Source organism: Oryx dammah, unplaced genomic scaffold, assembly GCF_014754425.2.
Source record: "Oryx dammah isolate SB20612 unplaced genomic scaffold, SCBI_Odam_1.1 HiC_scaffold_17, whole genome shotgun sequence".
Lineage (NCBI taxonomy): Eukaryota > Metazoa > Chordata > Mammalia > Artiodactyla > Bovidae > Oryx > Oryx dammah.
In genome coordinates, this window is record NW_024070201.1 from 62,750,601 (window position 1) to 62,774,305 (window position 23,705).

General features: G+C 43.2%; 1 protein-coding gene across 2 annotated transcripts in view; it reads right to left on the reverse strand.

Annotated features, from left to right (window-relative positions):
• Positions 1-12,365, reverse strand: part of ELF5 (E74 like ETS transcription factor 5) — a 50,185-nt gene extending 37,820 nt beyond the window's left edge. Inside the window, exon 1 of one of the 2 annotated variants that reach the window (XM_040258990.1) lies at positions 12,289-12,365. In XM_040258990.1, coding sequence (XP_040114924.1) covers positions 12,289-12,344 — 56 coding nt within the window. In that variant the 5' untranslated portion in view covers positions 12,345-12,365. The remainder of the gene's footprint in view (positions 1-12,288) is intronic. The other variant, XM_040258993.1, reaches the window with a different exon arrangement.
• Between the last annotated feature and the right edge of the window lie 11,340 nt (positions 12,366-23,705).

The following is a 23,705-nucleotide window of genomic DNA, read 5'->3' on the forward strand; positions in this document are numbered from 1 at the left end:
AAGACGGGAGGGTCATGGTGGAGAGGTCTGACAGAACGTGGTCCACTGGAGAAGGGAATGGCAAACCACTTCAGTATTCTTGCCTTGAGAACCCCATGAACAGTATGAAAAGGCAAAATAATAGGATACTGAAAGAGGAACTCCCCAGGTCAGTAGGTGCCCAATATGCTACTGGAGATCAGTGGAGAAATAACTCCAGAAAGAATGAAGGGATGGAGCCAAAGCAAAAACAATACCCAGCTGTGGATGTGACTGGTGATAGAAGCAAGGTCTGATGCTGTAAAGAGCAATATTGCATAGGAACCTGGAATGTCAGATCCATGAATCAAGGCAAATTGGAAGTGGTCAAACAGGAGGTGGCAAAAGTGAACGTCGACATTCTAGGAATCAGCGAACTAAAATGTACTGGAATGGGTGAATTTAACTCAGATGACCATTACATCTACTACTGTGGGCAGGAATTCAGAAGAAATGGAGTAGCCATCATGGTCAACAAAAGAATCTGAAATGCAGTACTTGGATGCAATCTCAAAAATGACAGAATGATCTCTGTTTGTTTCCAAGGCAAACCATTCAATATCACAGTAATCCAAGCCTATGCCCCAACCAGTAACCCTGAAGAAGGTGAAGTTGAACGGTTCTATGATGACTTACAAGACCTTTTAGAACTAACACCCAAAAAAGATATCCTTTTCATTATAGGGGACTGGAATACAAAAGTAGAAAGTCAAGAAACACCTGGAGTAACAGGCAAATTTGGCCTTGGAGTACGGAATTAGCAAAGGCTAACAGAATTTTGCCAAGAGAACACACTGGTCATAACAAACACTCTCTTCCAACAACACAAAAAAAGACTCTACACATGGACATCACCAGATGGTCAACACCAAAATCAGATTGATTATATTCTTTGCAGCCAAAGATGGAGAAGCTCTAAACAGTCAGCAAAAACAAGACCGGGAGCTGACTGTGGCTCAGATCATGAACTCCTTATTGCCAAATTCAGACTTAAATTGAAGAAAGTAAGGAAAACCACTAGACCATTCAGGTATGAGCTAAATCAAATCCCTTATTATTATACAGTGGAAGTGAGAAATAGGCTTAAGGGACTAGATCTGATAGACAGAGTGCCTGATGAACTGTGGACGGAGGTTCATGACATTGTACAGGAGATAGGGATCAAGACCATCCCCATGGAAAAGAAATGCAAAAAAGCAAAATGGCTGCTGAGGAGGCCTTATAATTAGCTGTGAAAAGAAGAGAAGCAAAAAGCAAAGGAGAAAAGGAAATATATAAGTATCTGAATGCAGAGTTCCAAAGAATAGCAAGGAGAGATAAGAAAGCCTTCCTCAGCGATCAATGCAAAGAAATAAAGGAAAACAACAGAATGGGAAAGACTAGAGATCTCTTCAAGAAAAGTAGAGATACCAAGGGAACATTTCATGCAAAGATGGGCTCGATAAAGGACAGAAATGGTATGGACCTAACAGAAGCAGAAGATATTAAGAAGAGGTGGCAAGAATACACAGAAGAACTGTACAAAAAAGAGCTTCACAACCCAGATAATCACGATGGTGTGATCACTCATCTAGAGCCAGACATCCTGGAATGTGAAGTCAAGTGGGCCTTAGAAAGCATCACTACGAACAAAGCTAGTGGAGGGATGAAATTCCAGTTGAGCTATTTAAAATCCTGAATGATGATACTGTGAAAGTGCTGCACTCAATATGCCAGCAAATTTGGAAAACTCAGCAGTGGCCACAGGACAAGAAAAGGTCAGCTTTCATTCCAATCCCAAAGAAAGGCAATGCCAAAGAATGCTCAAACTACTGCACAATTGCACTCATCTCACATGCTAGTAAAGTCATGCTCAAAATTCTCCAAGCCAGGCTTCAGCAGTACCTGAACCATGAACTTCCAGATGTTCAAGCTGGTTTTAGAAAAGGCAGAGGAACTAGAGATCAAATTGACAACATCATCGAAAAAGCAAGAGAGTTCTAGAAAAACATCTATTTCTGCTTTATTGACTATGCCAAAGCCTTTGACTGTGGATCACAATAAACTGTGGAAAATTCTGAGAGAGATGGGAATACCAGACCACCTGACCTGCCTCTTGAGAAACCTATATGCAGGTCAGGAAGCAACAGTTAGAACTGGACATGGAACAACAGACTGGTTCCAAATAGGACAAGGAGTACGTCAAGGCTGTATATTGTCACCCTGCTTATTTAACTTCTATGCAGAGTATATCATGAGAAACGCTGGGCTGGATGAAGCACAAGCTGGAATCAAGATTGCTGGAAGAAATATCAAGAACCTCAGATATGCAGATGACACCACCCTTATGGCAGAAAGTGAAGAGGAACTCAAAAGCCTCTTGATGAAAGTGAAAGTGGAGAGTGAAGAAGTTGGCTTAAAGCTCAACATTCAGAAAACTAAGATCATGGCATCTGGTCCCATCACTTCATGGCAAATAGATGGGGAAACAGTGTCAGACTTTATTTTTGGGGGCTCCAAAATCACTGCAGATGGTGACTGCAGCCATGAAATTAAAAGACGTTTACTCCTTGGAAGGAAAGTTATGACCAACCTAGATAGCATATTCAAAAGCAGAGATATTACTTTGCCAACAAAGGATTGTCTGGTCAAGGCTATGGTTTTTCCAGTGGTCATGTATGGATGTGAGAGTTGGACTGTGAAGAAAGCTGAGCGCCGAGGAATTTATGCTTTTGAACTGTGGTGTTGGAGAAGACTCTTGAGAGTCCCTTGGACTGCAAGGAGATCCAACCATCCATTCTAAAGGAGATCAGTCCTGGGTGTTTTTTGGAAGGACTGATGCTGAAGCTGAAACTCCAGTACTTTGGCCACCTCATGCGAAGAGTTGACTCATTGGAAAAGACTGTGATGCTGGGAGGGATTGGGGGCAGGAGGAGAAGGGGACAACAGAGGATGAGATGGCTGGATGGCATCACGGACTCGAGGGACATGAGTCTGAGTGAACTCTGGGAGTTGGTGATAGACAGGGAGGCCTGGCAGGCTGTGATTCATGGGGTTGCAAAGAGTCAGATACAACTGAGTGACTGAACTGAACTGAACTGATGTGAGAGAATCCCAAGAGGAGCCTGGTGGGCTACAGTCCATGGGGTCACAAAGAGTCGGTCACAACTGAGTGACTTAGCATGTCCACACAGGTGGCACTAGAGTCAGAAGGTTCCCCATTAGACTAGCATTTGGTACCTCTGGAGGAGGCAGAATCTAAGTTGTGGAGACACAATTTTTGTTTTTGGCTGTGCTGGGTCTTTATTGTGGTTTCTCTTGTTGCAGTACGCAGGCTCAGTTGCCCTGCAGCATGTGGGATCTTAGTTCCCCGACCAGTGACCGAACCTGCATCCTCTGCATTGGAAGGAGGATTCCTGATATCAATTTCTTAGGCTTCTCAGGGGATCAAAATCAAAGATAAGGATTATAAACCTTTATCCATGGAAACACCCAGGATGGACTTAAGCACAAATAAGTGCTGAAGCAACTCTTGTTGCTGGTTGTGTATTTGCTTTATTTCCTCTTTGGGTCTTTCCCCAGTCTCCTATATCCAGCTCATCCCTTAGCTATTCATGCTGTCCATTCTCCTGGGCAAGAACCCCAACTCAGCAGAGAACAGCAGTGAGGCAGCTACATTGATAATCCTTCCATGGCTATGAGCTTCGTGGAAGAAATGGATCTTTGTGTGATTGCCATCACAGAAGGCATCGTGGAGGTTAAACAATAGCAAATACAACGGCTGGTTGAAGCATAATGAAAATGAGGTTAGGTATATAGATGTCATCATTTTACGGTTTAATTATGGTAATGTTTATGAAACAGCAGACACAATTGCATGCCAGTAGTTTTGGTCTCCTCTCTCTCTGTAGAGATACCGGAGCATGCTGGGTCGCTTTAGTCATGTCTGACTCTGTGCCACCCCATGGACTGTAGCCTGCCTGGCTCCTCTGTCCATGGGATTCTACAGGCAAGAATACTGGAGAGGGTTGCCATGCCCTCCTCTGGGGGATCTTTCTGACCCAGGGATTGATCCTGCATCTCTTACCTCTCCTGCGTTGGCAGGCAAGTTCTTGACTGCTAGTTCCACCTATGGAGAAGGCACTGGCACCCCACTCCAGTACTCTTGCCTGGAAAAGCCCAGGGACAGAGGAGCCTGGTAGGCTGCAGTCCATGGGGTTGCTGCAAGTGACACGACACGACTGAAGTGACTTAGCAGCAGCAGCAGAAGTGCCACCTAGCTAGGTGCTATGTTTTAGGTGAGCCCAGTTGAATCTGAAGTCATAATGGGTATACATTGAATGCATCTGAGAGGCCCAGCTAAGGGAATGCTTCTCAAAGGAAGCATTCTTAAAGAGTATTTTCTTCAGCTGTTTCCCTACCAATCAATACCCTGGTCGGCACGAGCTTGCTTCCTGAGAGAATTGCTGGGGGCGACAATTCGAAGAATGGATGCCATCGGCTCCTGTGGCCAGTTCATGATGTTGGTTGGAGGATGGGGTGGTGCTGGCGGTGCTGCCATTGACTAGTATTGAACGGACCAGTCCCTTCAGCTATGGCTCATTCACTTCGTTAATTCAGGAACCACATTAATGACAGGCTATCATTAGATGATCCATCAGTCGATCATTGAAGACGTAATCTTCCTACAGGTGAATTGACACTTGCTGGCTAAATTTATCTGAACTTCAGTTTCCTCATCCGTCGGTAGGCATGACCGCACATGTCGTTTGATATTGGGTGTCTTCACACTGATATCCATGTCTCCACACTGAACTCTTGTCAGTTGTCATCAAGAAACATGTTTATGGTCAATGGACTGGGGGCAATGGTGCCTATGAGGATGGAGGCTGGCTTGAGCGGGGGATGCTAGGGGAAATCTGTTGTGGATCCATGTAGATCTACTTTTATTAGTCAAGCAAATCTTATTTCTAAGATGCTGTTGATTATGATAGACAACACTGATTTAGGTAAACTTTGTAGGCAGAAAACATTATATTAAATGTATAGGTAGATGGTAAAGCTTATCCTGATTTCAGAAATGTTTAAAATGTGAACTTGGTAAATATAGTAATTAAAGCATATGTAATAGGCCAATATTTTCAGGAATATTAAAAAAAAAAGCAAGATCTAGTTGTATCCTTCAAGTAACAAACACTTTAGCAGAGAATTCAAAAGGAGACATTTAGAACGAGTATAGAAGTCCAAGTCTAATTCTGAGTTAGGGACTGCAGAACTTCAGGGAGAGGGAGGTCAATAAGGGCTGAAACAGTCAGGAACCACTTCTTGTGGGGTCTGGCATGTGAGTTGGGTTATGAAAAATTGGAATGACTTGCTAAAAACAGTTGCTCATTATGTCCCAAGTACACCAACTGTAGGAATTGAGCCTGTTATCATCCACATTTTACAGAAGGGGCAACTGAGGCTCAAAGAGCTTCAGGAATTTGCCCAAGGTCATACAGCGAACAAGCAGCAGAGCCAGGGTCCCACTGCCTAATTCAGAGCTCGGGCCGCGGCCACCACACTCTGTGGTGTCGGAGACGGCCAGAAGGACAGGCCCTTTCAAACAAGAGGAAGCTTGCAGGTGTGCAGAGAGAATGAGCACGGGATGGCCCAGGAGCTCACATCTAACACATGCCACCACATGGCAGTCCTGGGACATCAACTGCTAAGAACCAGCAGGGGTCTCTGGCTAGTTGATGAGGGGTTTTGAGTTTGAGGAGGTCTCAGATCTTGTCTGCTCTTCAGGGTCAGATTTTTGCAGGTCAGCAATGATGCTTGGTCAACAACTTTGATTTTTCTCTTACTCTGTCCATGAGTTTTTCCAGGATTACACTGTATTTCTTATGGAGGTTACTGCTGGGTTTTCTTCTTCCACTCATTTTAAACTAAATTTGCTTTCTTAGGTTGTTTCCTTGCAACCTTCTACTATCTCCCACAATTTGATTTGCCATTAAAAAGTACAAAGGTCTGGACTGCACACTGAAATTTCCTGAGTTTGGTTTTATTGGAGACTCACTTAGAGAAACAGTCTCAGTTGTAAACACAGGATGGTGTAAGAACTCAGGCACTGTGTTTTACAAAATTTCAGCCTTTCATTGTTATGAAATTTTCTGATTTATCACCTTCTAGAGTGTGTCATCATATGCTAACTGAAATCCAACAATTCTGGTACTTAAGAGTACTTATAAATCTGAGAGGTGAGCCTTCAAATTTGGGAAGCTGCCTGGCCTCACTGAGAGTTTCACATCAATGTTGACTGGTTTGTGCCTTGAACTTGCAAACCCAGGAAGGTTACAGTGAGGCATTTTTCACTCCCCAGGGTGTTTGTCTAGGGTCCACATTTGGGGAAGTTGTCACTGAGCTGTTGGAGTTAAAGAGAAGATAAGTGTCTTCTTTGATTTTGGACATCACTTGCCCTCATCTCTTTTCATGAAATGATGTTTTAATTCCTCTCAAAGTATAAAAGTAGGTAGGTAGGATTCAGTTTCATTCTGAGTCAATGGTTATCCTTTGGTTCCAAAGAACCAATATGAAATATGGGACTTGGCTGAACATTTTATTTCTTTTCCTTTTTTTAATTTTTATTTTGTGGGAGTATAGTTGATTTACAGTGCTATGTTAGTTTCAGGTGAACAGAAAAGTGATTCAGTTATATATATAGATATATCTATTCCTTTTCAATTCTTTCCCCCTTCAGGTTATTGCAGAATATTGAGTAGCGTTCCTTTTGCTATACTATAGTCCTTGTTGGTTATCTATTCTATATATAGTAGTGTGTATAGGTTAATCCCAAACTCCTAATTTATCTCCTCCCTTCCCTTTGTTAACCATAAGTTTGTTTTCTAAGTCTGTTTCTGCTTTATAAATAAGTTCTATTTGTGTCATTCTTTTTAGATTCCACATATAAGTGATTATCATATGGTATTTGTACGTCCCTTTCTGACTTAGTTGACTTAGTATGATAATCTCTAGGTCCATTCATGTTGCTGCAAATGGCATTATTTCATTCTTTTTTATGGCTGAGTAATATTCCACTGGGCTTCCCTGGTGGCTCAGCAGTAAAGAATCTGCCTGCCAATGCAGAAGGCATGGGTTTGATCCTGGAGTTTGGAAGATCCTTTGGAGAAGAAAATGGCAACCCACTCTAGTATTCTTGCCTGGTAAATCCCATGGACAGAGGAGCCTGGTGGGCTACAGTCAGACACACATCTCAGAGTCAGACAAGACTTAGTGACTCAACAAGAACAATATTCCATTATATACAGGTACCACACCTTTATCCATTCCTTGGTTGATGGACATTTAGATTGCTTCCATGTCTTGGCTATTGTAAATAGTGCTGTAGTAAACATTGAGATGCATGTATCTTTTCAAACTATGTTTCTCTCTAGATATATGTCCAGGTGTGGAATCGCTGGATCATATCATAGCTCTATTTTTGACTTTTAAAGGAACCTCCATGCTGTTCTCCATAGTGACTGTACCATTTACATTCCCACCAAGAGTGTAGGAGTGTTCTCTTTTCTCCACAGCCTCTCCAGCATTTATTGTTTGTGGACTTTTTGATGATGGCAATTCTGAGTGAGAGCTTCCCTGGTAGATCAGCTGATAAAGAATCCGCCTGCTATGCTTGAGACCCCAGTTTGATTCCTGGGTTGGGGAGATCCTCTGGAGAAGGGATAGACTACCTACTCAAGTATTCATGGGCTTCCCTGGTGGCTCAGACGGTAAAGAATTTGCCTGCAATGAGAGAAACCTGGGTTCAGTCCCTGGGTTGGGAAGATCCCCTGGAGGAAGGCATGGCAATCCACTCCATTATTTTTGCTTGGAGAATCCCCATGGACAGAGGAGACAGGCAGGCTATAGTCCATGCGGTCACGAAGAGTTGGACATGACTAAGTGACTAAGAACACACATTCTGACTGGAGAGAGGTGATATCTCATTGCAGTTTTGATCTACTTTTCTCTAATAATTAGTGATGTTGAGAATCTTTTCATGTGCCTCTTGGTCATCCATCCGTATGTCTTCTTTGGAGAAATGTCTATTTAGGTCTTCTTCCCATTATTTGATAGGGTTGTTTGTTTGTTTGTTTGTTTGATATTGAGCTGCATGAGCTGTTTGTATATTTTGGAGATTAAGCCCTTTGTTGGCTGCATCATTTGCAAATATTTTCTCCCAATCTGTGGGTTGTCTTTTTGTTTTTTTTAATGGTTTCCTTTGCTGTGCAAAATGGCTGAACAGTTTTAAATGATACAGTAACTAAACAGACAACTGTGGTGTTGCTAAAAGCAAAAACCAGATAAGAAGGTAGCAAAGGAAAAACAAGAATAAGAAAGGCCACTAGGTTTTGAATCTGACAGATGCAGGTTCAAAGCTTGGTGCTATCACTTGGTAGCCAGTGATAATCATCTCCCTAAGACACAACTTTCTCATCTAAAAACCTGGAGAAATAAATTGTTACTTCATAGAGTTTTGGTAAGGATTAAAGGAAATAATATAAAACAAGAAGTACTTAGCTCAATGCCTGGCATTTATTAAATACTCAATAAATGATGGTTATACTTCTTACTATATTATTATTTTTGCTGCTGCTGCTGTTGTTATTAAACTTATCCACCCCTCAATTTCCTAATCAGCAAAATGAGAATAATGTTAGCTATTCACTAGATTAATTGAAATAATACAGGTGTGTGCCCCTGGCACTTAGTTGATTTCATCCATCCATTTGTTCATTTTCCATCTCTTACCTGGTGTCTATCAAAAGTATACTAACCTTGGAAGTTAGGAGAAGGCCAGCGTATCTGGCCAACAGTTATTAATTATCTTAAATAGAGTAATACTTTTATAAGATGTTATAAGATATACTTTTATACTTACACTTTTTTATACATCTTATACTTTTATAAGATGTTCATTCCCTGACCAAACTTTTTTGTCCTGACCTCCCATGTGCCCTTCTGGGAACAAAGAAGCTCCAAAAATCCCAACAACTCACTTTATAGAGTGGCCAACAGTTTTGCCAGCTGCCAGGGCCCACTCTCCATCTTTCTGCACAAGCCCTGTGGGTGGGCTTTGGCAAGTTCACCTTCTGCTGCACCTAGGCGAGAATGGATGCCACCTGCCTTTATGGGAGGGAGACAGGCGCAGGGTCTCTTTGATTAAGGGTTTTTCTTCACCCCAGGCTGCAGCTGTCACTTTGAGTAAAGTTCAGGTGGCGTTAAGGCAGATGGCAGATTTTGCACAAGGCCATCTGAGGGAGGAAATAACCAACTGGGGTCAAGTGTTCCAGCCAAAGCAAGCGGTGAGTTGCACAATTGACCAGCAGACCATGGCTGTGCTAAAAGAGGCCGTCCAAGTATTTAAGGCTGTGAATAGACTGGGGGGAAGGGTGGAAATGACCAGGCTGGCTCTGGGCCTGCCCCACATGGGGATAGGTGCTTATCCCTTGCTGTAGCGGGGAACCTAGCTTTGAAGTGTTACCTTACACACCCATCTGACCACTGATGTTTGTTACTGCTGTTTCGTTGCTAAGTCATATCCACCTCTTTGCCACCCCATGGACTGCAGCATGCCAGGCTCCTCTGTCCTTCACTATCTCCCAGAGTTTGCTCAAATTCAAATCCATTGAGTCAATGGTGCTATCTTACCATCTCATCCTCTACTGCCCCCTTCTCCTTTTGCCTTCAGTCTTTCCTAGCATCAGTGTCTTTTCCAATGAATTGGCTCTTCCATCAGGTGGCCAAAGTATTGGACCTTCAGTTTTAGCAACAGCCCTTCCAATGAATATTCAGGGTTGATTTCCTTTAGGAAACCACTGATGTTTAATCAAGTTTAACTCAAAATTGGAGACTTTCTGGAGGACCCATTTAGTATTGGGCCTTGAGGAGTTCATTTCTCTGGACCAGAGGTGAGTAGAGTTGACTCCAGGCAGGCCATACAATATTCAGAAGGAGCAGTACTGTTTCAGGAGCCCTTGCAACTTACAAACTAGTTTAAGGTGATGGACGTTGAAGACAAGCCAAGATAGGCCTGGACGGAAGATTTGAAAATGTGGCAGACAGTGGCTAAAGAGGGCACTTGCAGGTAGAAGTGGCAATTAGGAGACCCATGAAAGTGAAAGTCGCTCAGTTGTGTCCGACTCTTTGCGACCCTATGGACTATACAGTCAATGGAATTCTCCAGGTCAGAATACTGGAGTGGGTAGCCCTTCTCTTCTCCAGGGGAATCTTCCCAGCCCAGCGATCAAACCCAGGTCTCCTGCATTGCAGGTGGATTCTTTACCAACTTAGCCACAAGGGAAGCCCAATAATACTGGAGTGGGTAGCCTATCCCTTTTCCAGAGGATCTTCCGGATTCAGGAATCAAACTGGCGTCTCCTGCATTGCAGGCAGATTCTTTACAAACTGAGCTATCAGGAAAACCTGATAGCTATTGGATAGCTATCAGGAGCTCCAGAGGTCTTAGCTAAATAGAAATATAGAAGGGTCTATTTTCTGGAGGGAAAAGACTTATGACAGATTCAACGTAGAAGGGAGAACAGGCAAAATTCTACTGCTTGTACTCCCATTCGTCATGTACAGTCTTAGACACAACTCCCAACCACACCCCCTCTTATATCTTCCATGCTCTCCCCTAGACACCCTGTCCTCGCCAGCAATCCACCACACACAGCACAGATCCTCCCACGCCATGCACAGCCATCAGATAAACACAGTCTCCTTAGGAAGCTGATTAATAAAACTATTTTATCTATAATTACACTTGACTGATAATAATGTCCTCAGAGCCTGCTTGGTTAGATTGGCTCAGATGGTAACATCCAGATTAGGACTGAACTCCCTTTGAACTCTGGACACACTGTTGGTCTCTCCAGGTCAGAGATTACAAATGGCTTTAGCTGGATTCGCCCCATGGAACTAGGAGGGTAAGTAGAATTCCAGCTCGCCTTGGTTCCCTTTTCTCTCTGAGACTGTACAGATGATATCTCTGAGAACACACGGCCCAAAGTAGGAGGAAGGCCTGAATTCAATTACCTCCTCCAACTCACCACGGCATACTCTGGTGACTCTACTTCCAAACCAATGTCAGTCTCAGGTTCCTTGGAGGAAGTGACTGTGAATGCTGTCTGGAGAACTGACACTTGAAAATAAACAGTTTAATTCCTGGATCTTAGGCTGTCGGGGATGGGCTCTACTGAGCCATAATTAACTCTTTAAAGTCTTCACGATGTCCTGAAAATATCTGATTCTTTATGATGTAACGCTGAATGGAGGCAGCGAAGAGGCCTTTTAGGCTAATTACATGTTGGAATGAGGTTAATGACGTGCTGAATATTCTTTGCATGGCTCCTCTAACATTGACAAGTCATTTGGTAACACGCAGACACTGGTGGCTTTTAAAGAAGGTGGGGGCTAGAAATTGAGCTAGACAGGCCCCTGATGTCACTCCTTAATTTAGTCCCTCCCCTGGAATTAGACCCCATGTGCCCCCCACCCCATCTCCAAGAATTAAGAGATCTTGATTTTCAATTGGCATTTGATGCCATGGGCCTGGAGATGGGGACTGCCATCCGCTTGGGTCTCAGCTCTGTCTTACACATTTTAGAGCAGCTGAATTTAGCTGAGGATGAAAGTAAGAACCTACCATCCAATGGGATGCTTTTCTGCTGGGCAGAAGGCATGTCAGTACGAATAAGCAAGATGTGCATCAAAACGAACCACTGGATCACAGGAGAATGCCCAGCACACAGGAATGAGTCCTGACACCAGCCAACTGAAGGGACTTCATATTATTATGATCCCATTCTGCAGATGCACACTGGCATTTCAAAATTACCCAGGAAGATCCAACAACCACTCCTTTTCCATCCTTCTACTCAGGGCCAGGCATTATTTTAGTCACCTGCAGAGCTGTTCCAAGTGCCTACAGCCTCGAATTAGGGGTGCCACGTGCTGCTTTTCTGACTCCCCAACATTTCCTATCTGGGTGAAATTAGGTAAAAATGAATCTCATGGCTTAGACTAAAGAGCAAAAAGTAACTACAAAAGACCACCATGCTTCATGAGGATGCTTGTCCTACCCCCGAGGCATGGTGATAGAGTCTGGTTTGCAGGCTCAGTGGATATACAGGAACCTCCGAGTTTTCTCAGCACCCCCTTTTCCTCACTCTTGGTGGAAGGATTGGAGCAAGGCTAGCCCTGCCCATGGGCTGTCTCCTCTCCCTGCACCCTCAGACATGTAGCACCCACCTCTGCTCGCTTGTCCCGCCAGGCTGGGCCGGGGTCTGGTCCTCTGATGTGGTCATTGCTTGGCCCCGAGAAGGCCCCAGTTGGCTGGGCTCCTCAGCAACAAGGATACCGCATGGCTGCTTCCAGGCCGGCGACACCCCCTCGGGGTGCCCCAGCCCCGAACAGCCTCCCACGTGCAGCAGGGCCCCAGAATGGCAGCCGGCAGATGGCCCTCCCACCTCCACAATGCCCAGGTGCTGGCCGGAGGTCAGGCGAGTCTTCTGTTTTGACGGGAGCTATGAAGAAGAGAGACAGCTGCCGCCTTGCCCGACGTGGCTGAGGTCTGAGCGAGCAGCAGGGCTGTGTCTGGGGAGGCGAGGCACGGCGTCTGGAGGAGGCACGAAGAAATGTGTCAGACAGAGCTCATCAGCACCTCAGCACCTGGCCAAATAATAATTATCAGCGCCTCGTGCCACCCAGGAGAGGGAGGGCAATATCTTTATCCCCATTTTATAGAAGGGTAAGTGGAGGCCCAAGGAGGTTACACAACTGCTTTTAGCCAGTCAGTCAGAGGCTAATCTTGGCCCCGAGGGGGGCTGACTCAGAGGTTGCCAATGCACCATAGCAACCGTGGGCCCCAACAGATGTGGGGTCTGGTATCCTGAAACACCTTGAGAAGAAAAATGTCTCCGGGCAGCTAACTCAGGACGGGTTACCCTTTATAGTACCTGCTTCGGATTCACGAAGCTCGCGAGGGTATATTAAAATCTCTGAGAATTCGTCTAGTAAAGAAACCTCTTTGATTTTGCTTAATCCAGTCTTTCTAAAACTTGAGCAACTTTTTCTAGTAACACCTATTAGCATACCTAGCTAGTGTTCCTCCAGACAGGTTTGGAAATTCTGAAGGAGACAGTCAACTCCCCAAGAGAAGGGACTGCGCCTCTTTCCCTGGGGTGTTCCCTGCACCACCCACTTGTGGCAGGCTCAAGTGGGTAGATTTGAGCGGTGCGAGCATTTTCCATGGAGAAGGCAATGGCAACCCACTCCAGTGTTCTTGCCTGGAGAATCCCAGGGACGGCAGAGCCTGGTGGGCTGCCGTCTATGGCGTCGCGCAGAGTCGGACACGACTGAAGCGACTTAGCAGCAGCAGCGTTTTCCTAGTTCCTCACACGTGGAAGCCTCAAGTCATCTTTAACACTCATTCCTCAAAGTCCTTCCCAAGGCTGGCACCATGTCACACTGACTCCACACCGCTGTGACATTTCTCTCCTGTCTATCCCTCTTCCTTTACAGTCAGTGACAAATGACCCACCGCCTCCACAGAGAGGACTTCCTGACCATCCTTTCTAACAAAGCACCTCAAGTCTGGGTGGCCAAGTTGCTCAACCCCAGGGGGCGCCCTCTCCACAGGCTACGACACCAGTGGTGCCTGCTGGAGTATGCACTAGGGCTGCCCTTCACTCTTGATCCCCTTGCTTCATGCTAGTTTTCTTCACAGGACTTTCCAATACTTAATGTTGCATTTACTTATATATTTATTTGTTTACTGATTATCTCCAGGATGCCAGCTGGTGGTTGTGCAGGTGGCTCACTGCCCAAGAAGGCAGGGCTAGGCGTTATCTCGTGCCTTTTTTTTTTTTTAATCATTCTTGAATCCACACCTAGCTTACAAAACCCCCTGCATGCAATAAGCGAGAGGAGATAAACACCCAGCCTGAGCTCTACCTTCTGAGTGTCCTGTAAGAGCCTGCATCTTCCCACAAAACTGCCTTTATTCGAGTTGTGTCCACCCAGAAAGGGATTCTGACTTATACAAAGGTGCCACGTGGGCTCACCTCTTGGTCTCTTCCATAACATGAGCTCCATGAATTGAGTGGCCATTAGTTTATTATCCAAACCATGGCAATTTCGAGAATAAACATGGCAATAATACTGAAGCGGGTTGGCCTTTCCTTCTGCAGGGGGTCTTCCTTACTCAGGGATCAAACCCCGGCCTCCTGCATTGCAGGCAGATTCATTACCTGCAAGGGAGCCACCAGGGAAGCCCTGAATAAACATGGTGCTATTTACTAATTGTATGGGGACAACAGACAAAAGTTGGGACTGTCCTGGACAAACCAGAACATATGGGCATCCTCTCCAGGTGGGCTAGACTTTGTTTTGTTAATTGCTTTATGCCTGCTGTCTCGTTTCTGGCACATCCCATTTGTGACATATGTTTGAGAGGATGATTTCTGCTATCATCCCCAAGTGAGGCTCCCTGTTTTAAGTTTCTCTCCTTTCCTAATCCATTCTACCACACTGATCCTCCTAAAATATCATTGCATATGCAGAAACTCTCATTCCAGCATCTCTAAAGATTCCACAGCTCCATTTTCCAAATTGTCTTCGCGTTAATGTAAACAAGAAATTCAGTATGCTGCATTTAATGAAAAAAATAAAGAAGAGAAAACAAAAGAAGAGTGCTATGGGATAATGCTTGGAGAATATTTGAATATCCACAAAGATACGGTGTGTGCATGCCAAGTTGCTTCAGTCTTGTCCGACTCTATGCAATCCTATGGACTGTAGCTTGCCAGGCTCCTCTGTCCATGGGATTCTCCAACCAAGAATACTGGAGTGGGTTGCCATATCCTCCTCCAGGGGATCTTCCTGACCCAGGGATTGAATCCACATCTTATCTACTTGTATTGGCTGGCTGATTCTTTACCACTAGCACCACCTGGAAAGATACGGTACACGTGAAAGAAAGAATTGCAGAAAATAAACATGGTCAACTTTGTTTAACTTCAAGAAGTTATCCAGTGATCCAGAAATGCATTCAATCTAGAATTCTCGTTTTGGGGACTTCTTTGGTGGTCCGGTGGTTAAGACTTCACCTTTCAATGCAGGGCATGCAGGTTCGATCCCTGGTCAGGGAGCTAAGATCCCATATGTGTTGGGGCCAAAAAGCCAAAGCATAAAACGGAAGAAATACTGTAATAAGTTCAACAAAAACTTTAAAAATGGTCCAGGTCAAAAAATATTAAAATAAAATCCTGTTTTGACCTAATACATTTGATGGGATTAGACGAGAAACACTTTGGAATACTTTTCCATAGGCCCAAGTCCTTAGTTTGATATCCAAATGCAGTAACAATCAAACCCACCTATTTCTCCATATGGAGCACCTATAACGTCCCCTACAGGAACCCATGGTTTATTCATTTATCCAGTAAATATTTTCTGATCACCTACTTTGTGCCTGGCTCTCTTCTAGTGACTGGGAACATCAAGGTGAATAAGCAAGGTCCCTTACCTATGGAACTCATGGTCGGGAGGTCCATGAAGAAAAACAAATCCCTGTTTTCACCGGTCTGATCTGGAAAGACCTCACCCAGGAAGTGGCATTTGAGTTGAATGTCACCTGAATGACTTGGTGTTAGCTAAGTGGGTTTGTTCTCCATTTCTAAAAGTACCCCATGTATACTTATCTGTCCCTGAGCTCTTGATCACTTTCTTCTTGAAGCTGGAATTTTTCTCTCCATATTTTTTCACTTACCTAAATTCCATTTTTCCTTCAATGATTTCTTACAGTCTAATTTTCTACAGTAAACTTCTTGAAGCTCTCATGCATCTCCAGCAACATCTAAGTTCCTCCAGCAAGTCAATCCATCATGTGTTTGGCCTTTAGCATGGGCTACCTGGCATTGTCTTGTATCTCTTTTTCTTTAAGGGTTTCCTGAATTCATATCTAGATTGTAAGTCTTTCTGCACATTAGGAAGTCAATAAACATTTGTTGATGATAAAGATATATTCTCCAGCATGGACTAGATGAGGGATGAAAAATGGCTTTTATCTTGCATGCCAAATAGGACTGAGGGTTATGACTGCCTGGGGAGTTGTGTTTAGAAGGATCGTGATGCAGTGTGTAAAGAGTGCCAAAACCTATCAGCAATGTTTTCTGCGTGTGTGTGGAGGGGAGGGGGCAGTGGGAGGGTGCTTGGAGTGGTGGGGCAGAGCATAGGCACAACTATTTACTATTCTTGAGCTAGACTCTGCAGAGGTTGAATGTTATTATCTCAAATGGGATTAAGTGGTGCATAGGACTAATCTAATCACACTAGGACCACAGTCTTGTCTAACTCAATGAAACTAAGCCATGCCCGCGGGGCAACCCAAGATAGGTGGGGCATGGTGGAGAGGTCTGACAGAATGTGGTCCACTGGAGAAGGGAATGGCAAACCACTTCAGTATTCTTGCCTTGAGAACCCCATGAACAGTATGAAAAGGCAAAATAATAGGATACTGAAAGAGGAACTCCCCAGGTCAGTAGGTGCCCAATATGCTACTGGAGATCAGTGGAGAAATAACTCCAGAAAGAATGAAGGGATGGAGCCAAAGCAAAAACAATACCCAGTTGTGGATGTGACTGGTGATAGAAGCAAGGTCCGATACTGTAAAGAGCAATATTGCATAGGAACCTGGAATGTCAGGTCCATGAATCAAGGCAAATTGGAAGTGGTCAAACAGGAGATGGCAAGAGTGAACGTTGACATTCTAGGAATCAGCTAACTAAAATGGACTGGAATGGGTGAATTTAACTCAGATGACCATTATATCTACTACTGTGGGCAGGAATCCCTCAAAGAGTCTGAAATGCAGTACTTGGATGCAAGCTCAAAAACAACAGAATGATCTCTGTTCGTTTCCAAGGCAAACCATTCAATATCACAGTAATCCAAGCCTATGCCCCAAGAAGTAATGCCGAAGAAGCTGAAGTTGAACGGTTCTATGAAGACCTACAGACCTTGTAGAACTAACACCCAAAAAAGATGTCCTTTTCATTCTAGGGGACTGGAATGCAAAAGTAGGAAGTCAAGAAACACCTGGAGTAACAGGCAAATTTGGCCTTGGAATGCAGAATGAAGCAGGGCAAAGACTAACAGAGTTTTGCCAAGAAAACGCACTGGTCATAGCAAACACCCTCTTCCAACAACACAAGAGAAGACTCTACACATGGACATCACCAGATGGTCAACACCGAAATCAGATTGATTATATTCTTTGCAGCCAAAGATGGAGAAGCTCTAAACAGTCAGCAAAAACAAGACCAGGAGCTGACTGTGGCTCAGATCATGAACTTCTTATTGCCAAATTCAGACTTAAATTTAAGAAAGTAGGGAAAACCGCTAGACCATTCAGGTATGACCTAAATCAAATCACTTATGATTATACAGTGGAAGTGAGAAATAGATTTAAGGGCCTAGATCTGATAGATAGAGTGTCTGATGAACTATAGAATAAGATTTGTGACATTGTACAGGAGACAGGGATCAAGACCATCCCCATGGAAAAGAAATGCAAAAAAGCAAAATGGCTGTCTGGGGAGGCCTTACAAATAGCTGTGAAAAGAAGAGAAGTGAAAAGCAAAGGATAAAAGGAAAGATATAAGCATCTGAATGCAGAGTTCCAAAGAATAGCAAGAAGAGATAAGAAAGCCTTCTTCAGTGATCAATGCAAAGAAATAGAGGAAAACAACAGAATGGGAAAGACTAGAGATCTCTTCAAGAAAATTAGAGATACCAAAGGAACATTTCATGGAAAGATGGGCTCAATAAAGGACAGAAATGGTATGGAACTAACAGGAGCAGAAAATATTAAGAAGAGGTGGCAAGAATACACAGAAGAACTGTACAAAAAAGATCTTCACAACCCGGATAATCATGATGGTGTGATCACTCATCTAGAGCCAGACATCCTGGAATGTGAAGTCAAGTGGACCTTAGAAAACATCACACGAACAAAGCTAGTAGAGGTGATGGAATTCCAGTGGAGCTATTTCAAATCGTGAAAGATGATGCTGTGAAAGTGCTGCACTCAATATGCCAGCAAATTTGGAAAACTCAGCAGTGGCCATAGGACTGGAAAAGGTCAGTTTTCATTTCAATCCCAAAGAAAGGCAATGCCAAAAACTGCTCAAAGTACCACACAATTGCACTCATCTCACACGCTAGTAAAGTAATGCTCAAAATTCTCCAAGCCAGGCTTCAGCAGTACGTGAACCGTGAACTTCCAGATGTTCAAGCTGGTTTTAGAAAAGTCGGAGGAACCAGCGATCAAATTGCCAACATCCACTGAATCATGGAAAAAGCAAGAGAGTTCCAGAAAAAATATCTATTTCTGCTTTATTGACTATGCCAAAGCCTTTGACTGTATGGATCACAATAAACTGTGGAAAATTCTGAGAGAGATGGGAAAACCAGACCACCTGACCTGCCTCTTGAGAAATCTGTATGCAGGTCAGGAAGCAACAGTTAGCACTGGACATGGAACAACATACTGGTTCCAAATAGGACAAGGAGTACGTCAAGGCTGTATATTGTCACCCTGCTTATTTAACTTCTATGCAGAGTACATCATGAGAAGCGCTGGACTGGAAGAAACACAAGCTGGAATCAAGATTGCCGGGAGAAATATCAATAACCTCAGATATGCAGATGACACCACCCTTATGGCAGAAAGTGAAGAGGAACTCAAAAGCCTCTTGATGAAAGTGAAAGAGGAGAGTGAAAAAGTTGCCTTAAAGCTCAACATTCAGAAAATGAAGATCATGGCATCCGGTCCCATCACTTCATTGGAAATAGATGGGGAAACAGTGGAGACAGTGTCAGACTTTATTTTTCTGGGCTCCAAAATCACTGCAGATGGTGACTGCAGCCATGAAATTAAAAGATGCGTACTCCTTGGAAGGAAAGTTATGACCAACCTAGATAGCATATTCAAAAGCAGAGACATTACTTTGCCGACTAAGGTCCATCTAGTCAAGGCTATGGTTTTTCCAGTAGTCATGTATGGATGTGAGAGTGGGACTGTGAAGAAGGCTGAGCACCAAAGAATTGATGTTTTTGAACTGTGGTGTTGGAGAAGACTCTTGAGAGTCCCTTGGACGGCAAGGAGATCCAACCAGTCCATTCTGAAGGAGATCAGCCCTGGGATTTCTTTGGAAGGAATGATGCTAAAGCTGAAACTCCAGTACTTTGGTCACCTCATGCAAAGAGTTGACTCATTGGAAAAGACTCTGATGCTGGGAGGGATTGAGGGCAGGAAGAGAAGGGGACGACAGACGATGAGATGGTTGGATGGCATCACTGACTCGATGGACGTGAGTCTGAGTGAACTCCGGGAGTTGGTGATGGACAGGGAGGCCTGGCGTGCTGCGATTCATGGGGTCGCAAAGAGTCGGACACGACTGAGCGACTGAACTGAGGACTAAAAGAGTTCTCAGGTAGAAGTCTAGGTAATATATCCACTCTCAGGTGCCCAGTTTCTAGATGTGGATCTCATCAGGGTTCCTTGTACCAGGAAGCAGAAGGACAAAATGATAGGAGAGAGCCTTTCTGAACATGTCAGTCTCTGGCTCCATGTTGCTTTTGGTGGCTGCAGAAAAGAAACTGTTTTAAGAGGGGATGGAAAGGATGCAAGCTCTTCATTTGTTCAGTCTCTTAAGATGGAGCTCAAGCCAAAAAAACTTGACTCTTCTCCTTCTGTACTATAGTATGGGGCTTTAAGAAGGTCTTAGCATCCTAGATTTAGAGGGACAACTATTTGAATATGGGTAATTTTTTGGGCTCCAAAATCACTGCAGATGGTGATTTCAGCCATAAAATTAAAAGATGCTTACTCCTTGGAAGGAAAGTTATGACCAACCTAGATAGCATATTCAAAAGCAGAGACTACTTTGCCAACAAATGTCCATCTAGTCAAGGCTATGGTTTTTCCAGTAGTCATGTATGGATGTGAGAGCTGGATTGTGAAGAAAGCTGAAGAATTGATGCTTTTGAACTGTGGTGTTGGAGAAGACTCTTGAGAGTCCCTTGGACTGCAAGGAGATCCAACCAGTCCATCCTAAAGGAGATCAGTCCTGGGTGTTCATTGGAAGGGCTGATGCTGAAGCTGAAACTCCAATACTTCGGCCACCTCATGTGAAGAGTTGACTCATTGGAAAAGACTCTGATGCTGGGAGGGATTGGGGGCAGGAGGAGAAGGGGACGACAGAGGATGAGATGGCTGGATGGCATCGCCGACTCGATGGACATGAGTTTGGGTAAACTCTGGGAGTTGGTGATAGACAGAGAGGCCTGGCGTGTTGTGATTAATGGGGTCGCAAAGAATCGGACATGACTGAGCAACTGAAAAAAAAAGAAAGAAGGAAATAGCTTTTAATGGCATCTGAAAATTATAGTAAGAAAAAATAACAAAGGGAAAAATTAAAGGAAAGAAATCATCTATGATTTCTCATCCTGAATGTAGTTCCTACTCTGGGCTGTTTATTCATCCCTCCAACAATATTTACTTTGTGTCCATCATGAATCAGGTACCGGGATCTGGGCTAGAGCAATGCATAAAGTAGTGAGTGCGTTCAGTTCAGTTTAGTCGCTGAGTTGTGTCCGACTCTTTCTGCCCCCATGGACTGCAGCATGCCAGACTTCCCTGTCTATCACCAGCTCCTGGAGCTTGCTGAAACTCATGTCAACTGAGTCAGTGATGCCATCCAACCATCTCATCCTCTGTTGTCCCTTTCTCCTCCTGCCTTCAATCTTTCCCAGCATCAGGGTCTTTTCTAATGAGTGGGCTGTTCGCATTAGATGGCCAGAGTATTAAGAGCTTCAGCTTCAGCATCAGTCCTTCCAATGAATATTCAGAATTGATTTCCTTTTGGATTGACTGGTTTGATCTCTTTGCTGTCTGAGGGACTCTCAAGAGTCTTTTCTTCAGCACCAGTATTTGAAAGCATCAGTTCTTGGGCACTCAGCCTTTATGGTTTAACAGTTCATCTCTCATATCCGTACGTGTTTACTGGAAAAACCACAGATTTCACTATATGGAACTTTGATGGCCCTTCTATTAATATTTCCTACTATTTAAGAGATGGAGATTCCTAGAGAGCCCCAAAGATGTGAGAGGTATAGGGGAGTGATCTACCCCACCACCTTTCCTTCTGAAGACAGAGTTCTGCTCACACGATGGAGTGCATGGACCGGTGAGGCCTACAGGTATGTTTTTGTTTGGTTTGCATACAAACACACATTTTTCGTTGCTTGTGTTTGAGGTGGTGTTTTGTTTCTTACTGTGAATTAGTTGCCTTATTTGAAAATCAGGAAATTTATAGGCAAATCCAGATCACCAATTCCTTTTTAAAAGTCGCATCTGGCATCCCTAGTTTCTCAGTGCTGTGGCAGTAATTTCCTGGATGTGTGTGGAGAAGCATTTGGTCACCGCTTCATGCTGCCTCATACCCTGAACTTTGTTTGTACCCTGTTGTGTTTAGTTTGACTTTTAAAAAAATTTTTAAATGCAATTTTTAAAATTGTGTTAATTGACTGGTTTGATCTCCTCGCAGTCCAAGGGATTCTCAAGAGTCTTCTCCAACACCACATATCTAAAAGGAAAACATAAGATTTTTTTTTTTTTTTGATTATAAAGTGTAATGGACTGGAAGGTAGCTCCTCCCAAATACGTCCACATTGTAATTCCTAGAAGCTGTGACTACTACGTTATATGGTTAAGAGTGAATAAAACATGATTCCATTCCGGATCTTGACAGTAAGCGTTTATCCTGGATTGTCCGAGTGTGATCACGTGTATCCTTACAACAGAGAAGGCTTTTAGGGCCAGACACACAGAAGAGGTGAAGGCGAGGAGGTAGAGGCAGATAGTGGGTAGATGTGGACTCAAGCTTAGAAACATCAACAACCACTTGAAGCTGGAAGAAACCTACTTTCCAGGGAGACTTTGGAAGGAACGTGGTTCTGCCAACAGCTGATTTCAGACTTCTGACCCCTGAACTGTGAGAAAATAGATTTCTGTTGTGGTAAGCCAGGAAGCTTGTGGTCATTTGTCATGACAGGTCTAGGGACTAAATAAAGAAAGTAATATGTATGCTTTGCAAAAAGTGCAAGCAAATTCATAAAAAGGAAATGTTATGGTAATTCCACAGTTAAATTATTCTGTAGTTAAGGGACACACACATACGAGGATTATTCTGAACATCTTTCCATGTTTTATTGTTCATTTTAAGTTGAAGTATCATTTATAATATTATGTCAGTTTCAGGGGTACAACACAGTGATTCATTAGTTTAATAGACTATACTCCATTTAAAGTTATTGCAAAATATTGGGTAGGTCAAAACGTTCATTTGGGTTTTCTGTAAGATGATGGAAAAATCCAAATGAACTTTTGGGCCAACCCATTAATAAGCTATTTCTCTGTACTGTTCAATGTATCCTTATTGATTATTTTTTTTATACATAGTAGTTTGTGTCTCTTACTCCCATATCCCTAACTTGCCCCTCTGCCATCCCTCTCCCCGCTAATAACCACTAGTTTGTTCTCTGTGTGAGTCTGTCTTGTTATATACAATCATTTTATTGTTTAGATTCTACATATAAATGATAGCAGAGTATTCATCTTTCTCGGCCTGACTTACTTTGCTAAGCATAATGCTAAGTCCATCCACATTGTTGCAAATGGCAGAATTTCATTTTTTAATGACTAATATTCCATTGTGTATACATATCACATCTTATTATCCATCCATCTGTTGATGAAAACAGGTTGCTTCCATATCTTGGCTATTATAAATGATGCTGCTATGAATATTAAAGTGAACATATCTTTATGAATTAGTGTTTTCACTTTCTTCAGAAATATTTCTGGAAGTGGGATTGCTGCCTCATATGGCAGCTCTAGTTTTTGTTTGTTGAGACACCTCTATACTGTTTTCCATAGTGACTGTACCAATTCACATTGCCACCAACAGTGTATAGGATTACTATATAAATATCTGTTGCTTTTCTATGTGCTAATAATGAATTATCAGAAAGAGAAAGCAAGAAGACAATTCTATTTCAAATCACATTAGAAAGAATAAACTACCTAAGAATAAACTTAACCAAGAAATTGAAAGACCTATACTCTGAAAAGTATAAAACATTGGTAAAGGAAATTGACAATGATCCAAAGAAATGGAAAAATATTTGTGTTCATGGATTAGAAGAATTAATACTGTTAAAATATCTATACTACCTAAAGCAATCTACAGATTTAATGTAATTCCTATCAAAATGCTCATGACAGTTTTCATAGAATTAGAACAAGTAGTCCCCAAATGTATCCATATACCACAAAAAATCTGGACTTGCCAAAGCAATCTTGAGATAAAAGAACAAAGCTGGAGGAATCACACTTTCTGACTTCAGACTATACTACAAAGTACAGTAATTAAAACAGCATAGGTCTGGCACAAAAACAGACACACGAGTCAATGGAACAGAGAGTCCAGAAATAAACCCACCCATTTATGGTCAGTTGGTTCATGACAAAGGAAGAAAGAATATGCAACGGAGAAAATACAGTCTTTCAACAAGTGGTTCTTAGAAAAATGCACAGCTAC